The 24,117-nt window shown below is 37.0% G+C and overlaps 2 protein-coding genes across 2 annotated transcripts in view; both read left to right on the forward strand.

Annotated features, from left to right (window-relative positions):
• si:dkey-12j5.1 (uncharacterized) overlaps positions 1–4,308 on the forward strand; it is a 65,186-nt gene extending 60,878 nt beyond the window's left edge. Inside the window, exon 11 of the mRNA XM_060861757.1 lies at positions 3,884–4,308. Within this exon, the coding sequence (XP_060717740.1) occupies positions 3,884–4,075 (192 nt within the window). The 3' untranslated portion in view covers positions 4,076–4,308. The remainder of the gene's footprint in view (positions 1–3,883) is intronic.
• A 3,535-nt stretch (positions 4,309–7,843) lies between these two features.
• LOC132840241 (GTPase IMAP family member 8) lies at positions 7,844–14,141 on the forward strand. The gene is made up of 4 exons (XM_060861756.1): positions 7,844–7,949; positions 8,490–9,182; positions 9,257–9,955; positions 10,483–14,141. Exons 1-4 carry the CDS (start codon positions 7,919–7,921, stop codon positions 11,160–11,162), a joined length of 2,103 nt encoding a protein of 700 aa, XP_060717739.1. The 5' UTR covers positions 7,844–7,918; the 3' UTR covers positions 11,163–14,141.
• The last annotated feature ends 9,976 nt before the right edge of the window (positions 14,142–24,117 follow it).

Genomic DNA, 24,117 nt, shown 5'->3' on the forward strand with positions numbered 1-24,117 from the left:
CTCTGTGTACTTGACAGCATCATATACCCGTGTGCCAACCTCTCTGTCTGTCTAGCTTATATAATCAATTCATATGACTTTCATTTAGAAAAGGTATAAAATATCAACCCACAGATAATGATAAATTATAAATGTGCGTGTGGTAGTCTAGCGGTTAATGTGTTGCTTTACCAAGCGTAAGGTTGTGAGTTCGATCCCAGGTCCACCAAGCTGCCACTGTTGGGCCCTTGAGCAAGGCCCTTAACCCTCAATTGCTCAGCTGTATAAAAAAAAAAAAGAGGTAATGTAAGTCGCTCTGGATAAGGGCGTCTGCCAAATGCTGTAAATGTAAATAAATAAAAAAAAATTCCAAGAATGACAAACATAAGAATTTAGGTTTGAGGATTATGTTTGTTTGTTTTAATGCATTACTGTTCTTGTATTCAGTCGACTTATTTCGAAACCAAGGTCAACCCTTTCACCAACCTTCTCCTGTCAGAGTGAATTAGGGTTCGCAAAGCCATACAACGACACCCATTACTCAACCGGACACAGTAAGGTATCACCGCTATAGCATTTCATACACACCTGCATTAGTAAGGGAAGATTTTTTTTGTCCGCACTAGAAATCTGGGCTGAACAGGGACAGCAGACGGTGCCACATATTTGTCTTACTATCCTAGTGAGGACCTTTTATTGACATAACTATTAATGCTAATTAGCCTTATACCTACACCTAAATCTAACAATAACCCCTGTAAGCAACAAGAAACATTTTTTGTCTTTTTTTTTTTGTCTTTATTTATTTATTTATTTATTTATTTATTTATTTATTTTAAGTAAATGCATGCAGTTTTCCTCATAGGGACCAATTAAATGATCTGAGCCTGATCGATATTCCTATCCTTGCGGGGACAAATACAGCCTATAAATCTCTTTTCTGTGTGTACTCTAAAGCCAGAGTTTTAACAAAACAAGATATTTTGCAGGAGTCATTTTCTCGTAAACACTCCGTCTCACGCTCTATAGAAATTTAAGGGGCTAGCGTGGAACTACAGAACCATAAAACTGGCTAAAAAATGAGCAGCAGCTCTAAATGAGATATTTTGCATTTATTTCCAACAGTTTGCTTCAGGCTGCTAACGTTACATAAATATTTGCTACACGCTGATTTATGAATTTTTTTTTCTGTGATCTTAGGTAGATGAATTATATTGGCTCTGGCTCTGTGTTAATCCCTCTTTCTTTCTCTCTCTCTTGCTCTTTCTCTCGCTCTCTCTGCTTATTCATTTACCGCTAAATGTCACTAAATGTTACTTTGTGTTTTCTATTAACCTCCATGTTCAGTTTAATGCAAGGTGTGATAAAAGCTTTTTGAAGTCAGCCAAACCTTTTAATCATGCCAAATGACATATAAACACATTCTATTTGAAATTTCTTAAGTGTGTTTACGTGTAGGCTTTTTTGTCGGTGTGGATAATTATATGGAAATGCACAGTGTGAGGCTTTATGAGCTCTGAAATTTCCTTTGTCCAAAGGTTTGTGTGTGTGTGTGCGTGTGTTTGTGCATGATTGAATGTGTTTGTATGCGTGTATATGTGTGTGCATGTGTGTATGTGTTTGTGTGTGCATGAGTGTTTGTGTGTGTGTGTATTTGTGTGTGCGTGTGTTTGTGCATGATTGAGTGTGTTTGTACGCGTGTGTGTGTGCGCATGTGTGTATGTGCTTGTGTGTGCATGAGTGTGTGTGTGCGTGTGTGTATGTGCATGATTGAGTGTGTTTGTATGCATGTGTATGTGCACGTGTGTACGTATGTGCTTGTGTGTGCATGAGTGTGTGTGTGTGTGTGTGTATGTGCATGATTGAGTGTGTTTGTATGCATGTGTGTGCATGTGTGTACATATGTGCTGGTGTATGCTTGTGTGTGCATTAGTGTGTGTGCACGCGTGTGTATGTGCATTTGTATGCGTGTGTGTGCATGCGTTTGTGCGCAAGCGTTAGTGTATGTGCGTGTGTGTGCGTGTGCACACATGCAAGTGCGCATGAGTGTGTGTGTGTGTGTGTGTGTGTGTGTGTGTGGAGCCCTTTTGGACAGTCAGTAATAACATTAATACATAAGAATTTAAAATTTGTATGGAAATCCGCCAGGCGCAAGGATTAAAAGCTTCACTGTATTGTGCTCATGAAACAGAATGGAGTAAGAATGAGATCTCAGTGACGTTGACCATAATGAGATGGTTGTTGCCAGATGGTCTGAAGAAACTCTTTTGCAATTTTCACACACAACCGCCTCTAGAATTTACACAGAATGGTGCAAATACCTTTATTTAGCAGAAGTGGTGTATGTGGAAATGCTTTGTTAATGAGAGTTAATAATGTCTTAAGAGATCATAATAGAGGTCAGTAAGAAGGTCACAGTAACTCACGTAAGCACTGTATAGAACAGTGGTGAGCAGAAAGTTATCTCAAAACACCCATGTTCTCAGGCAGATGAGCTAGAACAGAAGACTATGTGTGGTTCTACTCCTGAACAGGTGACTATTCCAGGTGTGTGTCCGATTGTGTGTGTGAGTATGAGTGATGACCTGGGTGTTCAGAGTAGCTCCACTTGGGCTGACTCAAATCCTTATCCATTACTTAATCTTGGTAATGAGAGATGCTGCTACTTTTGCTTCACTGTCTGCAGTTTCTAATGATTGATTGGCCAAGAGTGTGTTTATGCTGGTTTTATTACTCTGCAGTGTGGCACTCCCATTCATCACGAGAGTGTATGAATCATGCGTTTGATCTTAAAGGCTAATTGGTCATAACTCTTTTTAGCCAGTCTTGCTGTGCATCAGTTTTTTATTTGTCTTTATGTAATATATATATATACGTATATGTATATATACGTATACATATACGTGTATATATATATATATATATATATATATATATATATATGTGTGTGTGTATATATATATATATATATATATATATACATATATATATATATATATATATATATATATATATATATATATATATATATATACATATATATATATATATATATATATATATATATATATATATATATATATATATATATATATACACGTATATGTATATATACGTATACATATACGTGTGTATATATATATATATATATATATATATATATATATATATATATATATATATATATATATATATATATATACACACACACACACACATATTTGCTTTCGGTGATGACTGTCCTACTCTGTCACCTCATAATTATTGTTGTAGTTCTTTATTATGTCAAGAAAAACGTTTAACAAAATAATAAAACGTTTCTTTACCACATCAGCACAAAACACTCTACTCAACAGTTTATGTAAAGTGTCTGTAGGAAAGGAATTTTCTCTTTTATTTCCCGTTGTGTGTTTTTTGTGTGTTTATTCTGCTATGTAATGTTATTTGCTTGCATCTTATGTGAATAAAGGTGTAAAATCATATCCTGCATTTGGGTCAGTCTCTGATGTTTCCCCGTGAGAACATGACAGCTTGTGAACTCATTAAAGCTTTGCTGAAGACGTAAAGCAAATGCTACAGCCTCGGCAGTGACCAGGTCTTAATCCAGTCGTATTTTTAGCAGCTGAAAAACCAACATATTGAGTATTAGTACGGTTTGAACCATCTGGGTTGAACCTTGGGAGATGGGAACGTCTGGATTTTGGTGACGTAAAAACAATAATAATAATAAATGAAGGGAATATCTTTTGTTAGAACATGCGTCCAGTAGAGTTCCTGAACCTTTGAGAATCTAAGCTTGAAAGCTGTTCTGATACCTGGTGATGGTCCGTCACTGTGATTTTTCCTTTATGTTGTCACCGATATATTCTTAGTCTCTTTACCCATCTCTTTGTGTGTGTTCCAGCTCTACATAAAGCTACGTTGTGACGACGTGCCCATGTCGGAGCACACTGAGCAGCTGTTAGGTGAACTTGGAGGAGAACTGGTCGCTGAAGATGATGCGGATGAAGCCGGACCTTCTGTCGATGACATTGGAGATGACTTCATTCAGAGCAGTGAGGATGAGGATGATGCTGATGATGCTATGGAGCACTGAATGAATCTTCAGCCTACGTTCTTCTGTTCCTTTTCTACTCTGTTCTCTGTGGTGACTGTTTAAAGTTAAGAACAGACGTGTGTTTATCCAGAGATATGTCAAGTTTTTGAAGAATAATAAAAGGTCTCATCTTTTGTCATTTCTCACTGTGTGGTGACTGTAATAATAATGTTTTAATCATGTTACTGAGTCAGAAATGGCATCAATGATTAAAAACTGCTTTTTAAATGAAATGCTAGCCTTGCGTTGTTCTTTCTTTCTTTCTTTTTTCCTCTTCTCTCCTCTCCTCTCCTTTTTAAACCTAGATGAGATATGAGGGCTTAGTGGGTGGGGTTAGTTTCCAAAAGGGAAAAAAAATTAATCATTTTACAGTCAGAGATATTTATGAGTCAGATATGAAACTCTTGGTATGTTGGAAGGTCATGAGTTTGACTCCCAGGTCCACCAAACTGCCACTGCCTGGCCCCTGAGCAAGGCCCTTAACCCTCAATTGCTCAGTTGTATAAACTGAAATAAAAAATGTAAGTCACTCTGGATAAGAGTGTCTGCTAAATGCTAAAAATGTGTGTGTGTGTGTGTGTGTGTGCACGCACATACCCTGGCATGCAGGAGCTCAGGTTCGCCAATCATTTTCATAATTTCCTGGCAACATTTCTCACCCTCCAAAAGCATCCGTTTGATCTTGCTGCCAGCATCAGGATTCTCTCGACTAGCGGTAGCATGTAGTCATCTACAGAGAGAGAAAGTGTGTGAGAGAGTGAGAGAAAAGAAATGTCCCAGCCATCCAAACCTTAAATATGAGCAAGGCTTAGACTCTTTCTGTGTGCTAATTTGAGTAACCGAAGCAAGAGGAGATGAAAACAGGTGCTTGTAGAGCATCTCACAGATGCTTGATTTGATTGAGATCTGGGGATCTGAACCATTTTAGATTTGTGGTATGGCACATTATCCTGCTGAAAAAGGCCACAGCTATCATGGAATACCGTTTCCATTAAAAGGTGTGTACATGGTCTGCAGCAATGCTCAGGAAGTTGGTACATGTCAAAGTAACATCCACATGGATGGCAGGATCCAAGGTTTCCAAGCAGAACATTGCCCAAAGATTCACACTGTCTCCGTGGGCTTTCTTCTTGTCATAGTGCATCCTGATGCCATGTGTTCCCCAGGTGAGCGACACACATGCACCTGGCCATCCATGTGATGTAAAAGAAAACGTGATTCAGACCAGGCCACCTTCTTACATTGCTCCTTGGTCCAGTTCTGATGCTCACATGCCCATTTTTGCTGCTTTTGACAGTGGACAGAACGAAAAACAAAGAATTAAGGAAGGAAAGCTAGTTTATTAAATAAATTGCATTTTTTTTGCAACACTATTTTTTAGCAACACTATTTTAGTTATCTTGGATTGCGTAGGATCTCAGCATAGGATCTTTTTATTTTCCTTTTGAAAAAGCTATGTACGTTTTTGTGTTCATTCCATCAGAATCTCTCATTGTCAAGGACCAGTAGTTGTTGACAAGAACAATAAATTTAATCAAAACCTTTTTTTTTTTAAATCTAACCAGTGTTCGGTACAGACGTGCTTGCTGTTAGCAATAAACTTATTAATTTGACTGTTTACTTGTATTGTATGAACATGCTGTTGTTCTTGCACTTGATAATTATTCGTGTAATTGAAGCACTATCATATAAAAAGCTTCATATCGAAACAAAGGTTCATGACACAAAGCAAGACAAAATTGGATTTCTTGATTCACTTTGAAGATTAGCATCTTGTGCATAAGGGACAGTGCAGTCTATTAATTATCCAAAGAACAAAAACAGTGGTATATGACTAATAATAATGACTTATAGACTATAACAGGTCTCCTTTAGCATGAATCTTAGCCACAGGACTGTAATAATAAGAGCTGATGATTGCCTAATTACACCTTAATAAATAGACCTGGAGACAAAACTGATGAATCAAAATCATCCAAAGATTCTAATATTTGGCTCCTTTCAAAACTAAGCATCAAAAATTGTAACCAAATGAATAATGTATAATTACAAGTACATATCCATACAGTCAACTCCAGAATCATTGGTATGAAACGACAAGCACGATAGCATTGATGATGGAATTTGCATGTAAGGTGAAGCTTATCTGCTCTGTTTGAGCTGAGTGTACAGACACCATGTTGATGAATATTTGAATAAAAAAATATCAACTTAAAATTAAAGGGGCACGGTGGCTTAGTGGTTAGCACGTTCGCCTCACACCTCCAGGGTCGGGGTTTGATTCCCGCCTCCACCTTGGGTGTGTGGAGTTTGCATGTTCTCACCGTGCCTCGGGGGTTTCCTCCGAGTACTCCGGTTTCCTCCCCCGGTCCAAAGACATGCATGGTAGGTTGATTGGCATCTCTGGAAAATTGTCCCTAGTGTGTGAATAAGTGTGTGTGTGCCCTGCGATGGGTTGGCACTCCGTCCAGGGTGTATCCTGCCTTGATGCCCGATGACGCCTGAGATAGGCACAGGCTTCCCGTGACCCGAGGTAGTTCGGATAAGCGGTAGAAGATGAATGAATGAATGAACTTAAAATTAATTTACAAATAAATCTTAAACAGCATGGATGATCAAATAGTAACCATAGTGATTTATAGGCAAGTTGTTCAGAGTGGATGTTTCCTTAAGTGTTTTTAACAGGATCCAAAGCATCCCTGTTTATGATACATTACATCTGGTAACACCCGGTTTTAATCATTTCTGGTGAAAATATTTCAATTTACGTAAAGTTTGAATGTTAAAGAAATTCTTTTTAAGTGCGTGTTTACCAAGTCTGGTTTGTTCCTGACCTACTGTACTGTCTGTGTACTGTCTTCCCCTCATGTCTTTGTGGGTTTCCTCCAGATGCTCGGTTTTTCTTCCACGTTCTAAAAATACGCCCGTAGGTGGATTAGTGGATTAGTGTCTCTAAATTGCCCCCAGGTGACAACGATGGTCTGCCGTCCTATCCAGAGTTTATTCCAGCCTCACACTAAGTATTCCCAGGATAGATCTGGATAAACGGATAAAAGATCTGGATAACTTTTCTCTCAAAGTCTTATAAATTCTAACTAACGAATGGCTCACTCAGCAAGGTTCAACATGCTGGGGATTCTGAGATGCTTTTTCTGCATACTGTGGCTGTAAAGTGTAGATATTTGAGGTTTTGCAGCCTTCCTGTCAGCTTAAACTAGTCATGAAATTCTCCTGTAGCCTGATCAGGAAGGCTTTTCCACCCAATTTGCAGATTCGAGTGATTGTTGTGCATTAAAATTCCAGGAGATCAGCAGTTTCTGAACTACTTAAACCAGCCTGTCTGGCACCAACATCCATGTCACAGTCAAAGTCACAGAAGCTCTTGACCTGTATCTACATGATTTTATGCTTTGCACTGCAGCCACATTATTGGCTGTTGGATAATTACACGAAAGAGTGGTGAGTGAGCTTACATAAACGTGTGAAATATCACAGGCTAAAAACATTAGTCTGTTTTGCCAACATGAAAAAAACAAAGAGTACAAGGAAAGGACGAGGGCTGAAGGTCATCAAGCAGAACGCAAAACGCACTCATTCTGCTGTTATATGATGGCTGAAGTGTTTTGTTTGCATTGACCTTGCTAAAAATAAAACAACTTCTTAGGTAAGAGACTGCTTCCTACTGCGCATGTGCAGAATTTCTTATCACCTGACCTGCTTGTTTAGGTGGTTTGAGTGAGTCAATAGAATAGAAAAAGCAATAACATATGCGAATAATGCAGCAGTGGAGGAGAAATTAAAAGAATGATACAGGATAAGTGAGGATAATAAAGCAGAATCAACATGGCTGCATGTGGATCAAGTCCTCAGTATGGTAAGTTGTACTTTTTTAGACATGATTCGGGTATTGTATGTTATAGTCGTAATACTACTGTATATGTACCCTATGGACCCTAAAGGCTGTATTCAGAGATGGCAAATTAAATCCAAAAGTTAAGGTCAAGATTTATATAGGGAATAGATTTTACTTGAGTAGAAATAACTGACCCTGTTCTTTTAATAGCCTGTACAGGATTTTTATTTTGTTTTATTCGGAAAGGGTCAGTGTAGGTGCAGGTTTTGATTTCAACCAAGCAGAAGCTTCAACAGTGTCTAGATGAACTGATTAAACAGGTGGAATAAGGTATGGCTGTAGATTTTATACACTGACTTTATGCACAAGAACTTGCATATAGGTCTACAATAAATTGAATAGAATGTGTAGAATTGAATAAAATGATAGAATGTGCAGACTAAAGAGAGAAACTAGTCTGTAGCTAAAGCCCTTGAGGTTTAAGGTCTGAATACTGAAGGGCGCAATAACACTGAATATAGCTCTGAGAGGTTAAAATAATTTCACTGTCTGCTCTATCAGGTGTACAGTTTATCTCTGAGTTCAGAATTGTGCTGCTTGGGAATAAAGGAGCTGGAAAAACATCTCTAGCAAACACGATAGTGTGCAGACAGACCACATCCCCAAAGAGTACTGTTCAGTGTACAAAGATCCGTGGAGTAGCAGCTGGAAGACTGGTCACTCTGGTTGACAGTCCTGGCTGGTGGAAGAACTTTCTTGCGAACGAGACTCCTGAGTTTCAAAAGCAGGAGCTTGTGCTCAGTATGGCTCATTGTCAACCAGGACCCCATGCTGTTCTTCTGGTCATACGTGTGGATGCCTTATACACAGAGAAAAACAGAAGAGCAGCTCAGCAGCACCTAGAACTTCTTGGGAAGGACATCTGGAAGCACACAATAGTTGTGTTCACTTATGGTGATCATCTTCAAGACCAAATGGTTGAGCAGCACATCGAAAGCGAGGGAGAAATCGTTTTGCAAAGGCTTGTTGGAAAATGTGGGAACCGGTATCACATTTTCAACATTGATAGATACAGTCGGACTCAGGTGAAGGAGCTGCTTGAGATGATCGAGGATATTGTGTCTGGAAATGGTGGCGCCTGTTATGAAATGGATCAAAGGTGTCTGTATGAAGTCAAAGAGATGAGGAGAGTGACAGAGGAGAAAGCAATGAAGAGGAGCCTGATGGTACAGGAACAAAGAGATGTGCATAAAGGTGAGATATCAAAACATTTTTTCAGAGCTAATATTTTGAAATGTCTTGTAATATATCATGTTTTTGTCTACCAGGCCATAAGGGCTCCCTGTCCAACATAAGAATAGTGTTGCTAGGCTATCGGAGATCTGGAAAAAGTTCAATCGGGAATAATATCTTTGGAAGAGAGAACGTTGGCTTGAAGAAAACTTCACAATGTGTGAAAACTCAGAGTGAGTTTGCTGGAAAAGTCATCACTGTCCTAGACACACCAGGCTGGTGGAAGACTCTCACAGCAAGAGATACTGCAGAACTGGACAAGCAAGAAATATTACGCAGCATTTGTCTGTGTCCCCCAGGACCGCATGCTTTACTCTTGACTCTACGCATTGATATGCCATTCAGAGATGAAGAGATGAAATCACTGGAGGAACATATGAGTCTTCTTGGTGAAAGAGCCTGGAAACATACAATTCTTCTTTTCACTTATGGAGATTTGCTTGGTGACCTGACTGTTGAACAATACATCGAGAGTGAAGAGAAGGATTTGAAGTTGCTTGTTGCAAAATGTAGAAACCGGTATCATGTTCTCAATAATAAGAATTTGCTTGACGGTGGTCAGGTCACAGAGCTGTTTAAAAAGATTGAGGAGATGGTGGCAGAAAACGAAGGACATTATTATGAAATGCACCCGAGGATTTATAAGGAAGTGAGGCGGAAATGGAGCTTAATGGAAAAAAAATCCAAGATGAGGCTGAAGGTGAAGAGTAGAAAGATGACAAACTCAGTGAAAGGTATGTTCATTTATATACATAAGGACCGATTCCTATGTATACGAATATCTAATGGCAAGACAAACTGTATTTGTAGTTGTTTAATGCTGCATGTCTTTTAAAGCTAAAGTGGGTGTGGCCAAAAGGGGATTTATTATTTTTTTTGCTTGTTTGTTTTTAATTAACTGCAAATTTTTATCACCATGTCCTGGAATATGCTTTGGGACGGTTTCCCAAAGCATTAACAAATTAGTAGTCTATTCTTAAACCAGTGCAATTCTGACTAGGCAGCGACTAAGGTCGTAATACATGCATCTTTCTTTGTCCCACTTGTGCCAGCATGAAAGTAAAAACGTTCCATTTTTTTTTGTTGTGTTTAAGATTCACACCTCTAGACTCAACCAGATGACCTGTTATTTTTCTCTGGCTAAAAAGGCATTTGTATCTGTTTAGAACATCTTTTAGTGTAAATAACTGCATTCATATTTGGTAACATCCCTAATGTGTATAATGTTTGTTAACTAGTCCATATCGATGTGTTCTGGTAGGTGCTGGACAATACTTGTCTGAGCTTAGCCTCGTTCTGCTGGGGTATGGTGAAGCCGGTAAAACATCAGCAGGTAACACCATCCTAGGCACAACAGATTTTGGATTCAAAAGAACTTCCTGTTGTGTAAAGAGAACAAGAGAGATAGATGGAAGACTACTCACTGTGATAGACACACCAGGATGGTCGAAACGTCTTCAAATAGAAGAAATGCCAAAACTGATCAAACAGGAGATTCTACAGAGTGTCTCCCTGATCCCTCCAGGCCCAGTCTGCTTCTTACTGGTCATCCGTCTGGACAGTTCTTTTCAAGAGGAAGAGAGAAGAGCCGTGAAAGATCACATGAACCTTTTCGGAGAAAAGGTCTGGGACCAGACCTTAGTTCTTTTCACTTGTGGGGACTGGTTAGGGGACCGAACCATTGAGCTGTACATTGAGTATGAAGGTGAGGCACTAAAGTGGATTCTTGAAAAATGTGGGAATAGGCATCATATTCTCAGCAACAAGAACCAGAGAAGTAGTAATCAGGTCACTGAACTCCTAAAGAAGATTGAAGAACTGGTGGCTGAAAACAAAACATGTCGTTCAGTGGGTATGTGGGATTTAAAGGAGAACACAGAGAATAGGATGGAGAATATGCAAGCCAAAGAGAGAGGACTACAGAGACAAAAATATCTATAAAAAAGTCATTACCAGCATTTAGCAGACTTACTTTATCATGTACTTAAGTAACATGACTAATACAAACACTAAGACAAAAATTGTCAACAAACTTTCTATCTATCTTTTTAACACTATTGCCATTTTATTAACTTTTAATGATTGTGACAAATCTAAGGTACTCAAAATTTCATTTTTTTGTATTTATTCTTTTAATAATACATAATCATACAAGCTCATTTTAGTCTTTAGAATGTAACATAAAAAAATACAAGAATAGAAATAAGATTCTATTTTTCACACATGGAAAATGACTTTTTTAATAATAAAAGTTGTTTTTTATACCATGCATATACTTTATGCCAATACCAACAATGAAACCCTATAAGACTTAACCTAAAATTGTAATTAAATGAACGAATAAAAGAATAAATAAATACATTTTATCTGCTTATTTAGTCTAGCAAAAATGTTAAAAATACCAAAATTATTTTCCATAATTAATTTGTAGCAGTACTTCGGATGCAGCTTTGCACACTTCGTATATTCTAATCCAGCTACATGAGAGAGCTTCACTCGCTTTTCTTATTTTCTTATTCTTCTTATTCTCTTATTATATTAAGCACAGTGCTAGTATGGTGTTATTAGTGGCTAGTATGGAGATCTACTGTAGGGTGTCCAAATTTTCACTGGTAGTGTTTGTTAAAGAGTTAAAGAGTAAATAAAATAAAAACAACTACATTTACTTATTCGTATCCTGGTCAAGATCATGATGGATCTGTGCTGAGTAATAAGTCCTATTAAACATTCAAAGCTAGAAATAAAAGTTCTTATTGAGACTTAGACAACATTTTTGCTTGATTGGTTCGAATGTTTATTTTCTCTCCTGCTCGACAGTAAACTTTCTTGCTTTCTTTCTTGCCTTAGATAGCATGTCAGGCCAAGCACATAAATCTAAAAAGACAGCATTAATCCCGTGAGAAAGCTTTTGAATGTACCTTTTATGACTTGGCAGAAAAAAAATATCTTTGATGGCAGAAACATTATACCTTAGCTATCTTGCTGCTGAATGGCAAAGTGTTCCTACACCTCTTTGACACCAAACAAAACTCAAACAGAAAGGCACCAACAGAAGCACACAGAGATTTGATGTAATGGTAAATAATGGGACTTGAACAATTCAGTAGATGTAGCAACAAGGAGCACCATTTGTGACTTTTGTGGGTTGCTCTTTTGTGCTAGTACATTTAGCTTTACCTCTGAAAACCTTTCTTATAAGCAACCTTTAGCCAGTAGACAGTTCACAGAATGTACAGAAAATCTACTGAATTTCTTACTAAAATGGTCTATACAGACACCTGTGCTCACTTATGGAAAGATTCTATTGAGAAAAGCACTACTCTGAATGGTTTTTCTTTTTTCTTTAAATAATATTTAAAAAAATTAGCTCGGAATAATCACAAAGACATGTCACACTTTAGCAGGGCTCTCAAGTTTTGAAGACAGGCAAGCGTGACATCTCCAACAACGTGACAACTCCTTTATCATTTGTAATGATGCTTGAATTTAAAACAGTTCGGCTCAAGCCCAGCCATTTTTAGGGTCATGATTGAGGACAATGTCCCGTCCAGAGACAAGCTGTTTCGTGTTGAGGTTTTGTTCAAACGACCATCGAAAATACCCTCTCTAATAAATGGTTTTTTTTTTCATTGGTTGTTGCGTTAAATCTTACTCAGATAGTGCTATTTTCTGATTGGCTATTGTGTAGCCTCTTTTTTTGATTGGCTGATAAGTGTCAGGCTCGACTAAGAGCTCCAGGGGAGACGCGCTTGATTCCTGCCCGGTTCCATAGAGACAGCGTTGCAGACAGATACATTTTGGGTGCTGTGGCATATTAAATATATGATGAATAGTCAAAAAGTTTTTCTGCGTGAGAAATACGATGTGTGGCTGGAGAGCGTGACAAAAGACCGAAATGCGTGACTGTCACTCTCAATGCGTGACACTCGACAGCCCTGCTTTAGATTAACTCCTTAAAAAGCTACAGTTTCTATAGAGAAGATATGGAATTGCGGACATTTGCAACTGGAAGATCATGCCAGTGTAGTACCAAAGATTAGATCGTCTTTCATCTATCTGTGTAATTGCACAAAAAAGCAAAAACACAGATTCCTTCCACTCTTGTATGAATCTTGTGTGATTATTAAGAGGTACATACTTCAAAACACAACCATTACATGATTCTCTAATGATTCACATTCTGTGTTCTGCAATGAAGAGAAAATTATTGAGAGTAAATAATGACATTTGGTATAAGTGAAAGCCTATATTGTCTATGAGTTTAAACTGTGATCACTGATAGGGTGGTGTGATGCTTCCTATTATCAGACTTTATATCTCTTTATGCTTTTGTTATAAATTGTGATGCCCTACTAAGTATCAGCTCATGCTTCCCACCAACATGCCATTATTTGGAACGCGTTGCACTGTTATATGTAATTAATTTCCTTACTAATATTGTATTGTTTCTCTCTTGTTAGTCTCTTGCTAATTACTTTATGCCGTCCTTGCCTAGCTCTTATATTATTACAGTCATCTTTAATTACTTTACTTTAATTACCTTGGAACTCAAGACTTTCAAGTATATTTTGTCTATATCTTATGTCAAATTTTTTGTCTTGTATAGTTCTTGTAAATAAAATAAAGTAAATAAACCCAAATAAAGTGATTGCATATTGTAATCTCTTTGTAGTCTATTATGTCTGGGGTCTGTCTGGCTACTTGTTTTATTTAATATCTTGTTTTCTCTTTAGTTTATGTATCTCTTTATTCTTTAGTTATATAATCGACTTGTTTGTTTCAGTAGCGTCTGGAGTTTTGTGCTTGCTAAGTTTGTTTTTCTTTGTGCCTAGTTTTGCTTCTGAGTTAATGTTGGTTGTTCTACTGTTTTATATGTTTTTAAACAATACTGTACTGTATAATAAATGATGTATTTTTTAATTAGTTGTTTTACTGTTTACTGCTGAAAATAAGAATTATTTTGGTACATTATGTTTGACATGTCTTGGGAAATGTGTAACTTTGGCAAAGTACTATATACTGTGTACTGTATACGGCATACAGATAAGTGACATTAAAGGGAAAAAAATCCGTTCTCTTTTGTATACAGTACATTTACATTGATGGCATCTGGCAGATGCCCTCATCCAGAGAAACCTACAGAGTGCTTTGAATTCTTGATTTTAAGTCACAATACTAGATCAGAAATGAAAAAATACTATCGTTATAAAAACTCTGTCAGAGAGGTAATATACAGTAGCAAGAAAAGCAAACAAATAAGAAGTTTTATAGTTTTTAGGTAATACTTACAGTAGAAATACTTCAGGAACTGGAAGGTCTTTAGTGGTTTGAAGACAGTTAGTGACTCAGCTGTTTAAACATCTAGGGGAAGTTTAATTTCTGAGAGATGGTGGGTCCAGTAGAAGATCAGAAGTATGGCTAAGATCCACTGTGTCTCCTATTATAAAAATTTTTTATCCTGCCCATAGGAGCTCAGCAAATAGGTTAATGAGTACGAAAACAATGTACACCATATGCTTTGGTCTTCAAAGTTTTGTATAAAATGTTTTCACTACACTACCAATCTGTCTCAAGAACCCCAGGCCTTTACGGGGCATCGTGCACATGCATATGTTCCCCTGGGGCAATCATAGCTAATCCATCTGCTAGCATGATATGGAGGTTAAAGCATACAGACACGGTGAGACTATGAGCTACAAGATCACGATCAGACCTAGATTTCTAAGCTCTGAGTTAGCAATGCTACCCGCTGCACCACTGTGGTGCCAAGTCAGGTTTGTTTTCACTATAAATAAACCTACATGAGCAGGAACTTCTAAGTGGTTCATTGGTAAACATCATGAGTTTAGAGGCTTGTGTTGTGCTTTTTAGGATATGTGGTTACTCTTTGGTTAATTTTCTGTGTTAGAAAGCATAAGACTTTGATTTCAAATCTGAAAGGGACAATTTCCCCTTAAGGATGACCTTTATTATTTGGATGAAAGGCTTAAAACGAATAGACTTAACAGGCTGATGAAATATTATGTAGGATTCTTGAATCTTTGAATTCTCCGACCTTGCACCACATGTTTCTGGAATAGGCCTGGAGAATTCAACCTTGTCTAATAACAACAAAAGTTGTGTTCCTGGAATAGACCTGAATACATATTGTATATATATATATATATATATATATATATATATATAGAGAGAGAGAGAGAGAGAGAGAGAGAGAGAGTTCATTTTATGTCCACAGAAACAGACTGTAAAATGTATTTGCGTCTAATAAACAGTGAAGCGTTCATCTTCAAGCCCTTTGTACTGTTCTTCTTGGTTTCTTGATTGATTAATACAGGCAGACATGTTAAATTTTTTAGTTACTCACCACAGTGTTAGACAGATGCCCCAGAGCTATCAGGATGAAGACAGTTTAACAGTATTGGTGTTTTAAAGTGCTCCTATAAATAACTCCTACAAAAGATTTGCTGTTACGTCAAACCCAGGTTTACTGTGTGTACTGTTTCGAGTTAAATCTTTGTGTTCTGTTATTTTCTTATTTATACACATTCTGGTCAAGCTGTTCAGCTGTTGAAATTGTGAATTATTCCAGTGCAATTTTGAGATATAGAAATGGCAAATATTATTTCATCTTCATTAACCACTTCACCATATTATCCTCTAAAGAACATCATGGGAATGTTGGTGCAAGGTGGAAATTTACCCTGTAGGGGATTCCAGTCTATTACAGTGCACCATGTGCATATATATATATATATATATATATATATATATATATATATATATATATATATATATATATATATATATATATTCATACCTAGTGGCAATTTAGAGTCATCAATCCAAAGGCTTTGTATGATTACACAGAGTGTAACTTTACAGTCTGCAGCTGTCCAGTTATGGTGAACCTGTTCTTGGTTGACAGGATTGGAACCCATAGAACCATAGTGTTTGAGATGGATCATATGAGTTAATATTGACTTCTTGTCAGCTTAAATCATCCAGGCCATTCTGCTCTACCCTCTTATCAACAAGGCATGTCTGTGAAGTGCTGCTCGCTGAATATTTTAGTTTTCCTGTACCACTTTGTGTAAACACCTGCCACCGACATCCATTGAACAGCCACTGAAGATCCATTGAGCAGCCACCTAAGTCACTGAGATCCCTTTCTGACATTTGATGTGAACATTAACTGGAGCTTTTGATTCTCTGATCTCTGATGCACATACTGTACATACATACATTAGGCCACAGAATGTATTAATTCTTGCCCAGTGAGGGACACAAATCAGCTTGGCAGTCACTTTATGACATTTCTGCAAAGTATTCACAGTGTTAAATTCTATATGCATTCCAAAGTAAGTTACATTTAAAGTGATTGAGTAGAGAGCATCAGTTGTTGTCAATTTAAAAAAAAAAAAAACATTGAAGATGATTGCTAGGTTACATGGCTAATTTAATTAACTATTTCCTGAAATACTACATCAAGACATCATTCTAAATGATCAAATGAATGCAATCCAAATAAATGATTACTTAATAAGGATAATGAACAGTGACAGCTTCTGAGATTACTGTGACTGCTTAGAAACTCTAATAAATTTATATTGACTGAGAGTAATCATTTTCTCATTAGGTACTGATTTGTTTTTATTGACTTAGTCTTTCAGACCAAGTGCAACGCAACAGGGACGTGGTCAGGGTGCAGTTATAGATGACATAGAAGAGAACAAAAGAAAATTAAACGAATTCTCTGCCGAAGATTAAATGAGTTTGATTGATATCACTAAATTAAACTACTGAAGAAAGCTTTTTTTACACTGGTCATTGTTTAAATGTCACCAGGTAGCAAAAATCTTGCCTTAATGCCTGTCATAATGTATTGTTCTTGGAATGAGGACAGTGTAATAGAAGTATCGAACGTAAAACTAGCTGATATTCAAAAGGTCGAGTCGGTTGCTTCAGGCAAAAATTAGGTTGAAAAACATTTCAGACAGAAATATAAATAGGAATATTCTTGAAAGAACCATTCAGATACTCAAAGAAAAGGAATATGCTTAAACAAGAAGTACAACTTAGGGAGAATAATTGGTATAGTGCAAACTTTTACTGCAACACTTGAAAAAAAGAAGTGATGATTTTGGTGTAATAATAGTTATAGTTATAATAATCTTTTTTTCAACACTATATATTTGTCCAGTGATGTTTGATTTTAGCATCTATTTTCCCCCAACAGTCAAAACATCTCGCACTAGTCTGAATTCAATCTCTGCTTGAGAACATTGACTTTGGTCTCCCAGTGTGCTTTCCAGGACAACCTGATCTGTGTGAAATTCTAATATCTTGGTGACTTTTGAATAGAGACAAGAGGAAAAATGGATAAAAAAAACATGTGAAAGGCAGAGGGAGAAGAGAAGAAAGTGTTTTTGTTCAAAACAGAGTCGGCATCAAGCTCCTGCTATGCTTAGTGAGTCACATACACACGGTGTCAGCCAAGATCTCATCAGATTCAAATCAGACTTGTCACTGAAACCTTGGGTGTGTTGGGTTTGTGTCTGGGTTAGTGGCATCGAATGCTAGATGCATTCAAGAGCAATGCACTATACCACCTGGTAGCTCTTCAACTTCCACTTGAGAGCCTTTTGTGGTCTGCCAGATGAATCTTTCCTTTAAAATACCCAGTCAAAATGCACACATAACCATTGCCTGGACACTATCTGTATGTCTATCACCAGATGAGAACTACAACGTCTTTTTTTCGAGAGTCTATTGTATATCCATGTACTGTAGATATTATTCTCCCAATGTAAAGTAAGTAGAAATGGATCATTGGTAAAGACAAGCCAAATGGATTAATGAAAATAATGCTGGTATACAATTGCATTCCTTGGCCATCTTCCCATTGCTTTCTGAACCTCTTCTCATTTAGGATGAAAAATGAAGCTAAATTATAATGGATAACTTGTTTACTGCGTATATTTCAATAGGAAGGCCTGACTGAAGGGCCTGAATGCCCACATCTGTACTATAACAGGTTGGATAATTATGATATATCAACAGATACATAACTCTTTTTACCAGAAGCCAAAAAAATTTATTTAAGTTTTTGAAGTGTCGGTTTTTAGCATCAGTTTTTTTTGGCATGTCAGAATCCACTGTGTTTAATGGCTTAGATGAAAGTAGATATTTAGGGCTTTAAGAATTTGTAGTTTTTTATTACTATTTCTGTATTAACCAAGCCTACTAGGGGCAATTTTTTCATAAAAATATTCCCAAAAACAAAAAAATTAAATAATGATATCAATCCCATTTCTGTGTTTTGTGATTCCCTAAAATTTGAAGACATTCCACTAAACTTATCCAAAGTAACTTACATTTATCTCATTTAAACAACTAGGGGGGCTGGAGGATATGTCACACTTGCCTGTCTTCAAAACTTCAGAGCCCTGTTAAGGGCTTTGCTCAGGGGCCCACGAGTAGCAGATTGGTGTCCATGGGATTCAAACTCACTACTTTCTGATTAGTAATCCAATACCTTATCCACTGAGCTTCCACTTTACCACTTCTGTATAAATTTATCTGAAGAAGGTAAAATCCAAAGTAAAATCATCTCACACTGAAAGCCAACAGTGTGGAATGCCTGTGCATTGATAAAAAGAGTTTAATTAATTCTTTTTTTGCTGGCAGTATCTGTTGATTATTAGTGGCATCACTGAATTTTTGGTTGTCTTGGGTATTACAGGTAATATAGTACAAAGTTTTTGCCTTTTTTCTCATAAAAAAAAAATGCCAGATCTCTTCGGGACTATTTAGAATTTTGCTCATGGGGCTAACCAAGTATCCCCACAAAATCTAAACCATCCTATCTAAACCTTCCTATCATTCATTCATTCATTCATTCATTTATTCGTTTATTTAGTCATAACCAGCGGTGGGAGTAAGTCACACATGTGCAAGTCACAAGTAAGTCTCAAGTCTTGAATGTCAAGTCAAAGTCAAGTCAAGTCTTTTTTTAATTTTTGTCAAGCAAGTCTCAAGTTTTTGCGACTCAATTTGCGACTTTGAATTTGCGACTCAAGTCTGACTCGAGTCAAGTCATATGACTCGAGTCTCCCATCTCATTGCATCTTTTGTCCCTGGGCAATAAAGTTGATCATTAGCAGATAATACAGGTGAGGTCTGGCTCCATTAATAACATTAGTGAGTTTGGTAATTGCTTTTCAAAGTGATTTCAGCTCTGTCGTATGCAGCTGCTCAACAAGTGACATTAGTGACAAGTGACATCCTTTAATGAAGGACATTAAAATAAACTGTTTTCAGCAGTTAAAATTGATTTCAACCATGAACAGAGTACCATAAAATCTGCAACCATTTCCATATTTTTCAAAGGACATTAAATAATTGATATAATGGGGTTGTGATTTCAGTGAAATCCCATCCTTCATATTGGCAGAGTTCCTTGGATAAAAAAGGTTGTTTTTGAGAGTGGACAAATGTGAGGGGGAAACATATACAGAGAAAAAATATCAAAGATTTGTCAAAAGAACAAACATTATGTTTAATTATAACTGTGCAAATGAGAATCAATAGTGGCTTAAAACCCATAAAGTTACGTTAATCTGCTTCTCTCTTTCTACTGCTTCTCTCTTTCTACTGCTTCTCTCTTTCTACCCATCTCGAGGCATCCAGAAATTGTACAAGCTCCGATTGTCTTCTGTGCCATGAAAATTTTGGACCTCCACTGAGATGAGGCCGACTCTGTGAGGTTTACCAGCTCCAGTTGGACTCTGCTATACTAAAAAGGAGATGCCAACTCCATGTGGTCTTCGAGGACAACAATCTCCTCATCAATACATTTGTCGGACTGTATATTTATACTCACACCTCCAGTGTCACCCATATGAGGATGAAGTTCCCCTTTAAACCTGGTTCCTCTCAAGGTTACTTCCTTTACAATTCGAGGGAGTTTTTCCTCAACACAGTCACCTGAGTCACCTCAGACTTGCTCATTGAGGATAAATACAAACACATTTAAATATATCTAATATTAATCTTGAATTTTGTATTATATTAATCTTTATATTATTCTTATAATTACCTTTTGTTCTATGTTTACGTTGTGTAAAGCTGCTTTGAGACAATGTCAATTGTAAAAAGCGCTATACAATTAAATAAATTTACATTTGAATTTCAGTTATTTAAAATACCTTGATTAAGGAAAGTTGGACAAGCATTCCTTGTACGTGTGATTTCGAGATCATCAGTTTTCGAAATGTTTTTTATTTTAAAGGCGATCTGTGTGGGTTGAGTACAGAAAAGATGAGCATCATGATGAATCAGACAGATCTGGAGGGTGAGAAGAGCGCTAGAAGTGTGTCAAGATCTGTCACTGGCACCATGTAAGACAACAACAGAAAGTATACAACACATGAGAGATAAAGAAAAAGAATGCATATATATACAAATATTCATGCTCTTACCACACTGTGGTTTAAAATAGTGTACAGTGAGACCACAGAGGAAGTGAAAAACTATCAAGGCCTTCCCTTAGGCAGAAATGCACTGAAAGAGGGAAAACTCTGTCTGAGGGTTTGCCTCTTTCTTCTGTTCCACCAGGCATACACCTCAGAGGAGAACATCCTACTGTAAATATCAGAAATTATGCAAATGCGATTCTAACATTTGGTGCCTACACAGATGGACTGCAATAGCTGACCGTAACCTTGGATAAACCATCATCTTGATCTTGGTTGTGCTCCTTCCAGGTAAGTATGAATTGTTTTGTCTTTATTCAAAGACCCTTTGCAAGGCTGCAGAAGCATCTTGTATTGACTCTCAAAGTAAACACCCTTCCATGTGATTCCTTCTCAGGCTGAATGCTGAAATGACAAGTCTGCAGACAGATTGCCTAAAAAAAAAGTCAGGACATGCCGGTTGGGCCATAAGGCATGGAAAGGAAAAATGTCACATTTCACATTTTAGCAATACCCTGTATGTTGTCAAGACTGTCTCAAAGCTGTCGTTCAGAGCTATTGATTTAGAGATTATAACTGTGTTGGGAAGTAGCTTTTTTCTGTGAAGATTCTGCTGTAGATTTGGTTTCTGAACGTGACACATCAACTATGCAGTATGCAATTAGGATGTAAGCAATTCCCACATGATTTTATATCTTTGTATATCACTGACAATCCAGCACTTTTCTGAGGAGTAAAAAAAAACAGTAAAAGAAAAATGTCATTAGAGCTATTAATTTCCTTCCATTTCTCAGTTCCTTTTTGAAGAAGCACCACACGCCCAACTCCAACTTGCAGTTCTGCCTCATTAAACCTAAGAAGCAATTTATAGCTAAAAGTGTCTAATCATGGGAATGGGCCTTTCACCACTGTATAAATCATGCATCAGGACGTGCTTCCATTTTCCACCAGTCCCAATTTTCTCTTCTTTTTATGCACATGCTTTTGTCCTTTCTTTTCCACCTACCTTTCACCTTCATGTTTGTTGTTCCTCATGTAATTTCCGTATGCTACAAGCCCAATATAATCACTTTCTTTCTCACATCATCTCTTGAAAAGTGTCTGTTTTCCGGTGCTTCGGTTGGTGTCCTGTTTTCTTTGACACTGTGTAAACATTTTACTCTGTGAAATTGAATCATTTGTGTTTAAATCAAAGGGAAAATTATAGACATGAAATAATAAGTGAAAGAAGAGAACATGGTAGGAGAGAGTTGAAGAGCGGGCAAATTTTCACAAGTAAAATAAATATAAAACATTAGTAGGATGGGAGAGGAATAAGTAGTCAGGTGGTCATATGGTAAACCTTATGGAGACCATTATTTAAAGCAATTTTATAGGCATTGCACACAAATCTCTACATCCGGTTAATACATTTAAACTTTTCTATACCAAAATAAGTCTACCCAGTCATTTCCACTAATCATTAATTACAGTCAGATTGATGCATTCAAATTAATTTACTGATTTAGTCTCAAACCTGGTTGTTTCTCTAGACCAAGCATTATTTTCTGGAGATTGGAGACTTGATTATCTTAAAGAACAGCATTTGTGTTCTATTCTAGTTTCAGTAGGGATTAATCAGAAAATAAGACCGACACAAAACGTTTTATACGGTTTCAATTTAATACTGACATTTGGACTAAATTTAAAAAAACATAGTCACACTACCCTGGTTTGATGCTTAGTTCATTTCCTTATCTCATTGAACTGAGTCAAACGAACATTTATGTCAGCTACTGCACATGGTTTTATCAATAATCTTCCAGAGTTTTCGACCTTGATTAGATCACCCGCTGACCTGACAGAACCTACTGTAATCTGGTGAAAAACAATAAGAGAAAAAATATAGCACCGTTGTATAATGATTAAATGTGTACCTTAAAACAAATGACTTGGAAATTAGAATGTAAATGGTATGAAATTAACCCGGAAGTAATTCAATTAGCTTGAAAGCAGAGTCCCCTGAGCTATAGAAAGGCTCTTATCACTGCTAACTCAGCATACCTCTCCATCCTAATAGACGATTAATCTTAGATCCGTATTTAATATTGTAGTACATTGAACTAGGAATAAGAATTCAAGAGAAGTTAACACACGATCGGTATACATTAACAAAGACTTTATGAATTGTTTTGATGACAAAATTATAAATAAAGTAAAAAAAAAAAAAACAACCAAATTATATAAATGTAGATCATTTAATAACAGACAATGTTATCAGATTATAAAAGCAATTTGAATGCTTTACTTCCCTTCAGGTTACCAAATTATTTTCCTTTATTTCTTATCCAAATCAACTTAAACAGATACTCCCAGAAATAATTAAAACCCATTTAAAAAATCAATAGGACTATTAACAAAAAAAATCTTTAAACAAACAGTAATCAAATCCCTGATTAATAAACCCAACCTTGACCCCTATCAGCTGTCCAGTTATAATCCTTCATCAAACCTCCAAATTTCTTAAAATATTTGTAGTTCTGTAGTTATGCTCATACTTACGTACACATAAAATTCATGAAATTTAGGCCTCGTCACAGTATTGACAAAGCTCTGGTTAAAGTTATAAATGACCAAGTATTGGGTTCTGTTCAGTGCTGTGTCTCCTTACATGTGTTCCTAAGACCACAGACAGCTACAGGAAAGCTTTCTGATTACTTGTTAAATCTGTATAGCCTTTCAGATGCATCATGTGCAACAGTAAAAGACCTTTGTGCATGCTCATGCATTTGTTACCTTTACATTAGTTGTTTATACTGATGGATGTTCCAGGAGGTGCATAAACAATAGAAGTAGAAGCCTTTTTTGTCACATTACAGCACAGTGAAATTCTTTCTTTACATATCCTAACTTTTTTGGAAGTTGGGGTCAGAGCACAGGGTCAGCCATGATACAGCAACCCTGGAGCAGAGAGGGTTAAAAGCCTTGCTCGGAGGTCCAACAGTGACAGCTTGGCAGTGCGGGGCTTGAACCCCAATCATCTGATCAACAACCCAGAGCCTTAAACGCTTGAGCCATCACTGCCCAATCAGAATTTATGCAATTAAGATTCTTGCATTTGGGGAATTCGTAAAAGGTCAAGCACAGCTGAGCCTCATATTGGGCAACAACCTTCTTGATCATGGTATTACCCCTGCCAGGTAAGTATAAACAACCACCAGTTAGTCCAGAATGCAACAGCCAAAGACTTTACTAGAACCAAAAAGAAGCTACATCTTCCCTTTCTTATGCATGCTGCCATATCTCCAGTTAAATGTCACATTGATGATAAAATACTACCTTTGACATAAAAACAACAGAATGGACTCGTACAGTGCCTGGGTATTGTAGTGCACAGTAACTGAGCACAAATTTTCAGTCTTGTATGATCCGCAACACCTGCT

The sequence above is a fragment of the Tachysurus vachellii genome, chromosome 25 (assembly GCF_030014155.1).
Source record: "Tachysurus vachellii isolate PV-2020 chromosome 25, HZAU_Pvac_v1, whole genome shotgun sequence".
Lineage (NCBI taxonomy): Eukaryota > Metazoa > Chordata > Actinopteri > Siluriformes > Bagridae > Tachysurus > Tachysurus vachellii.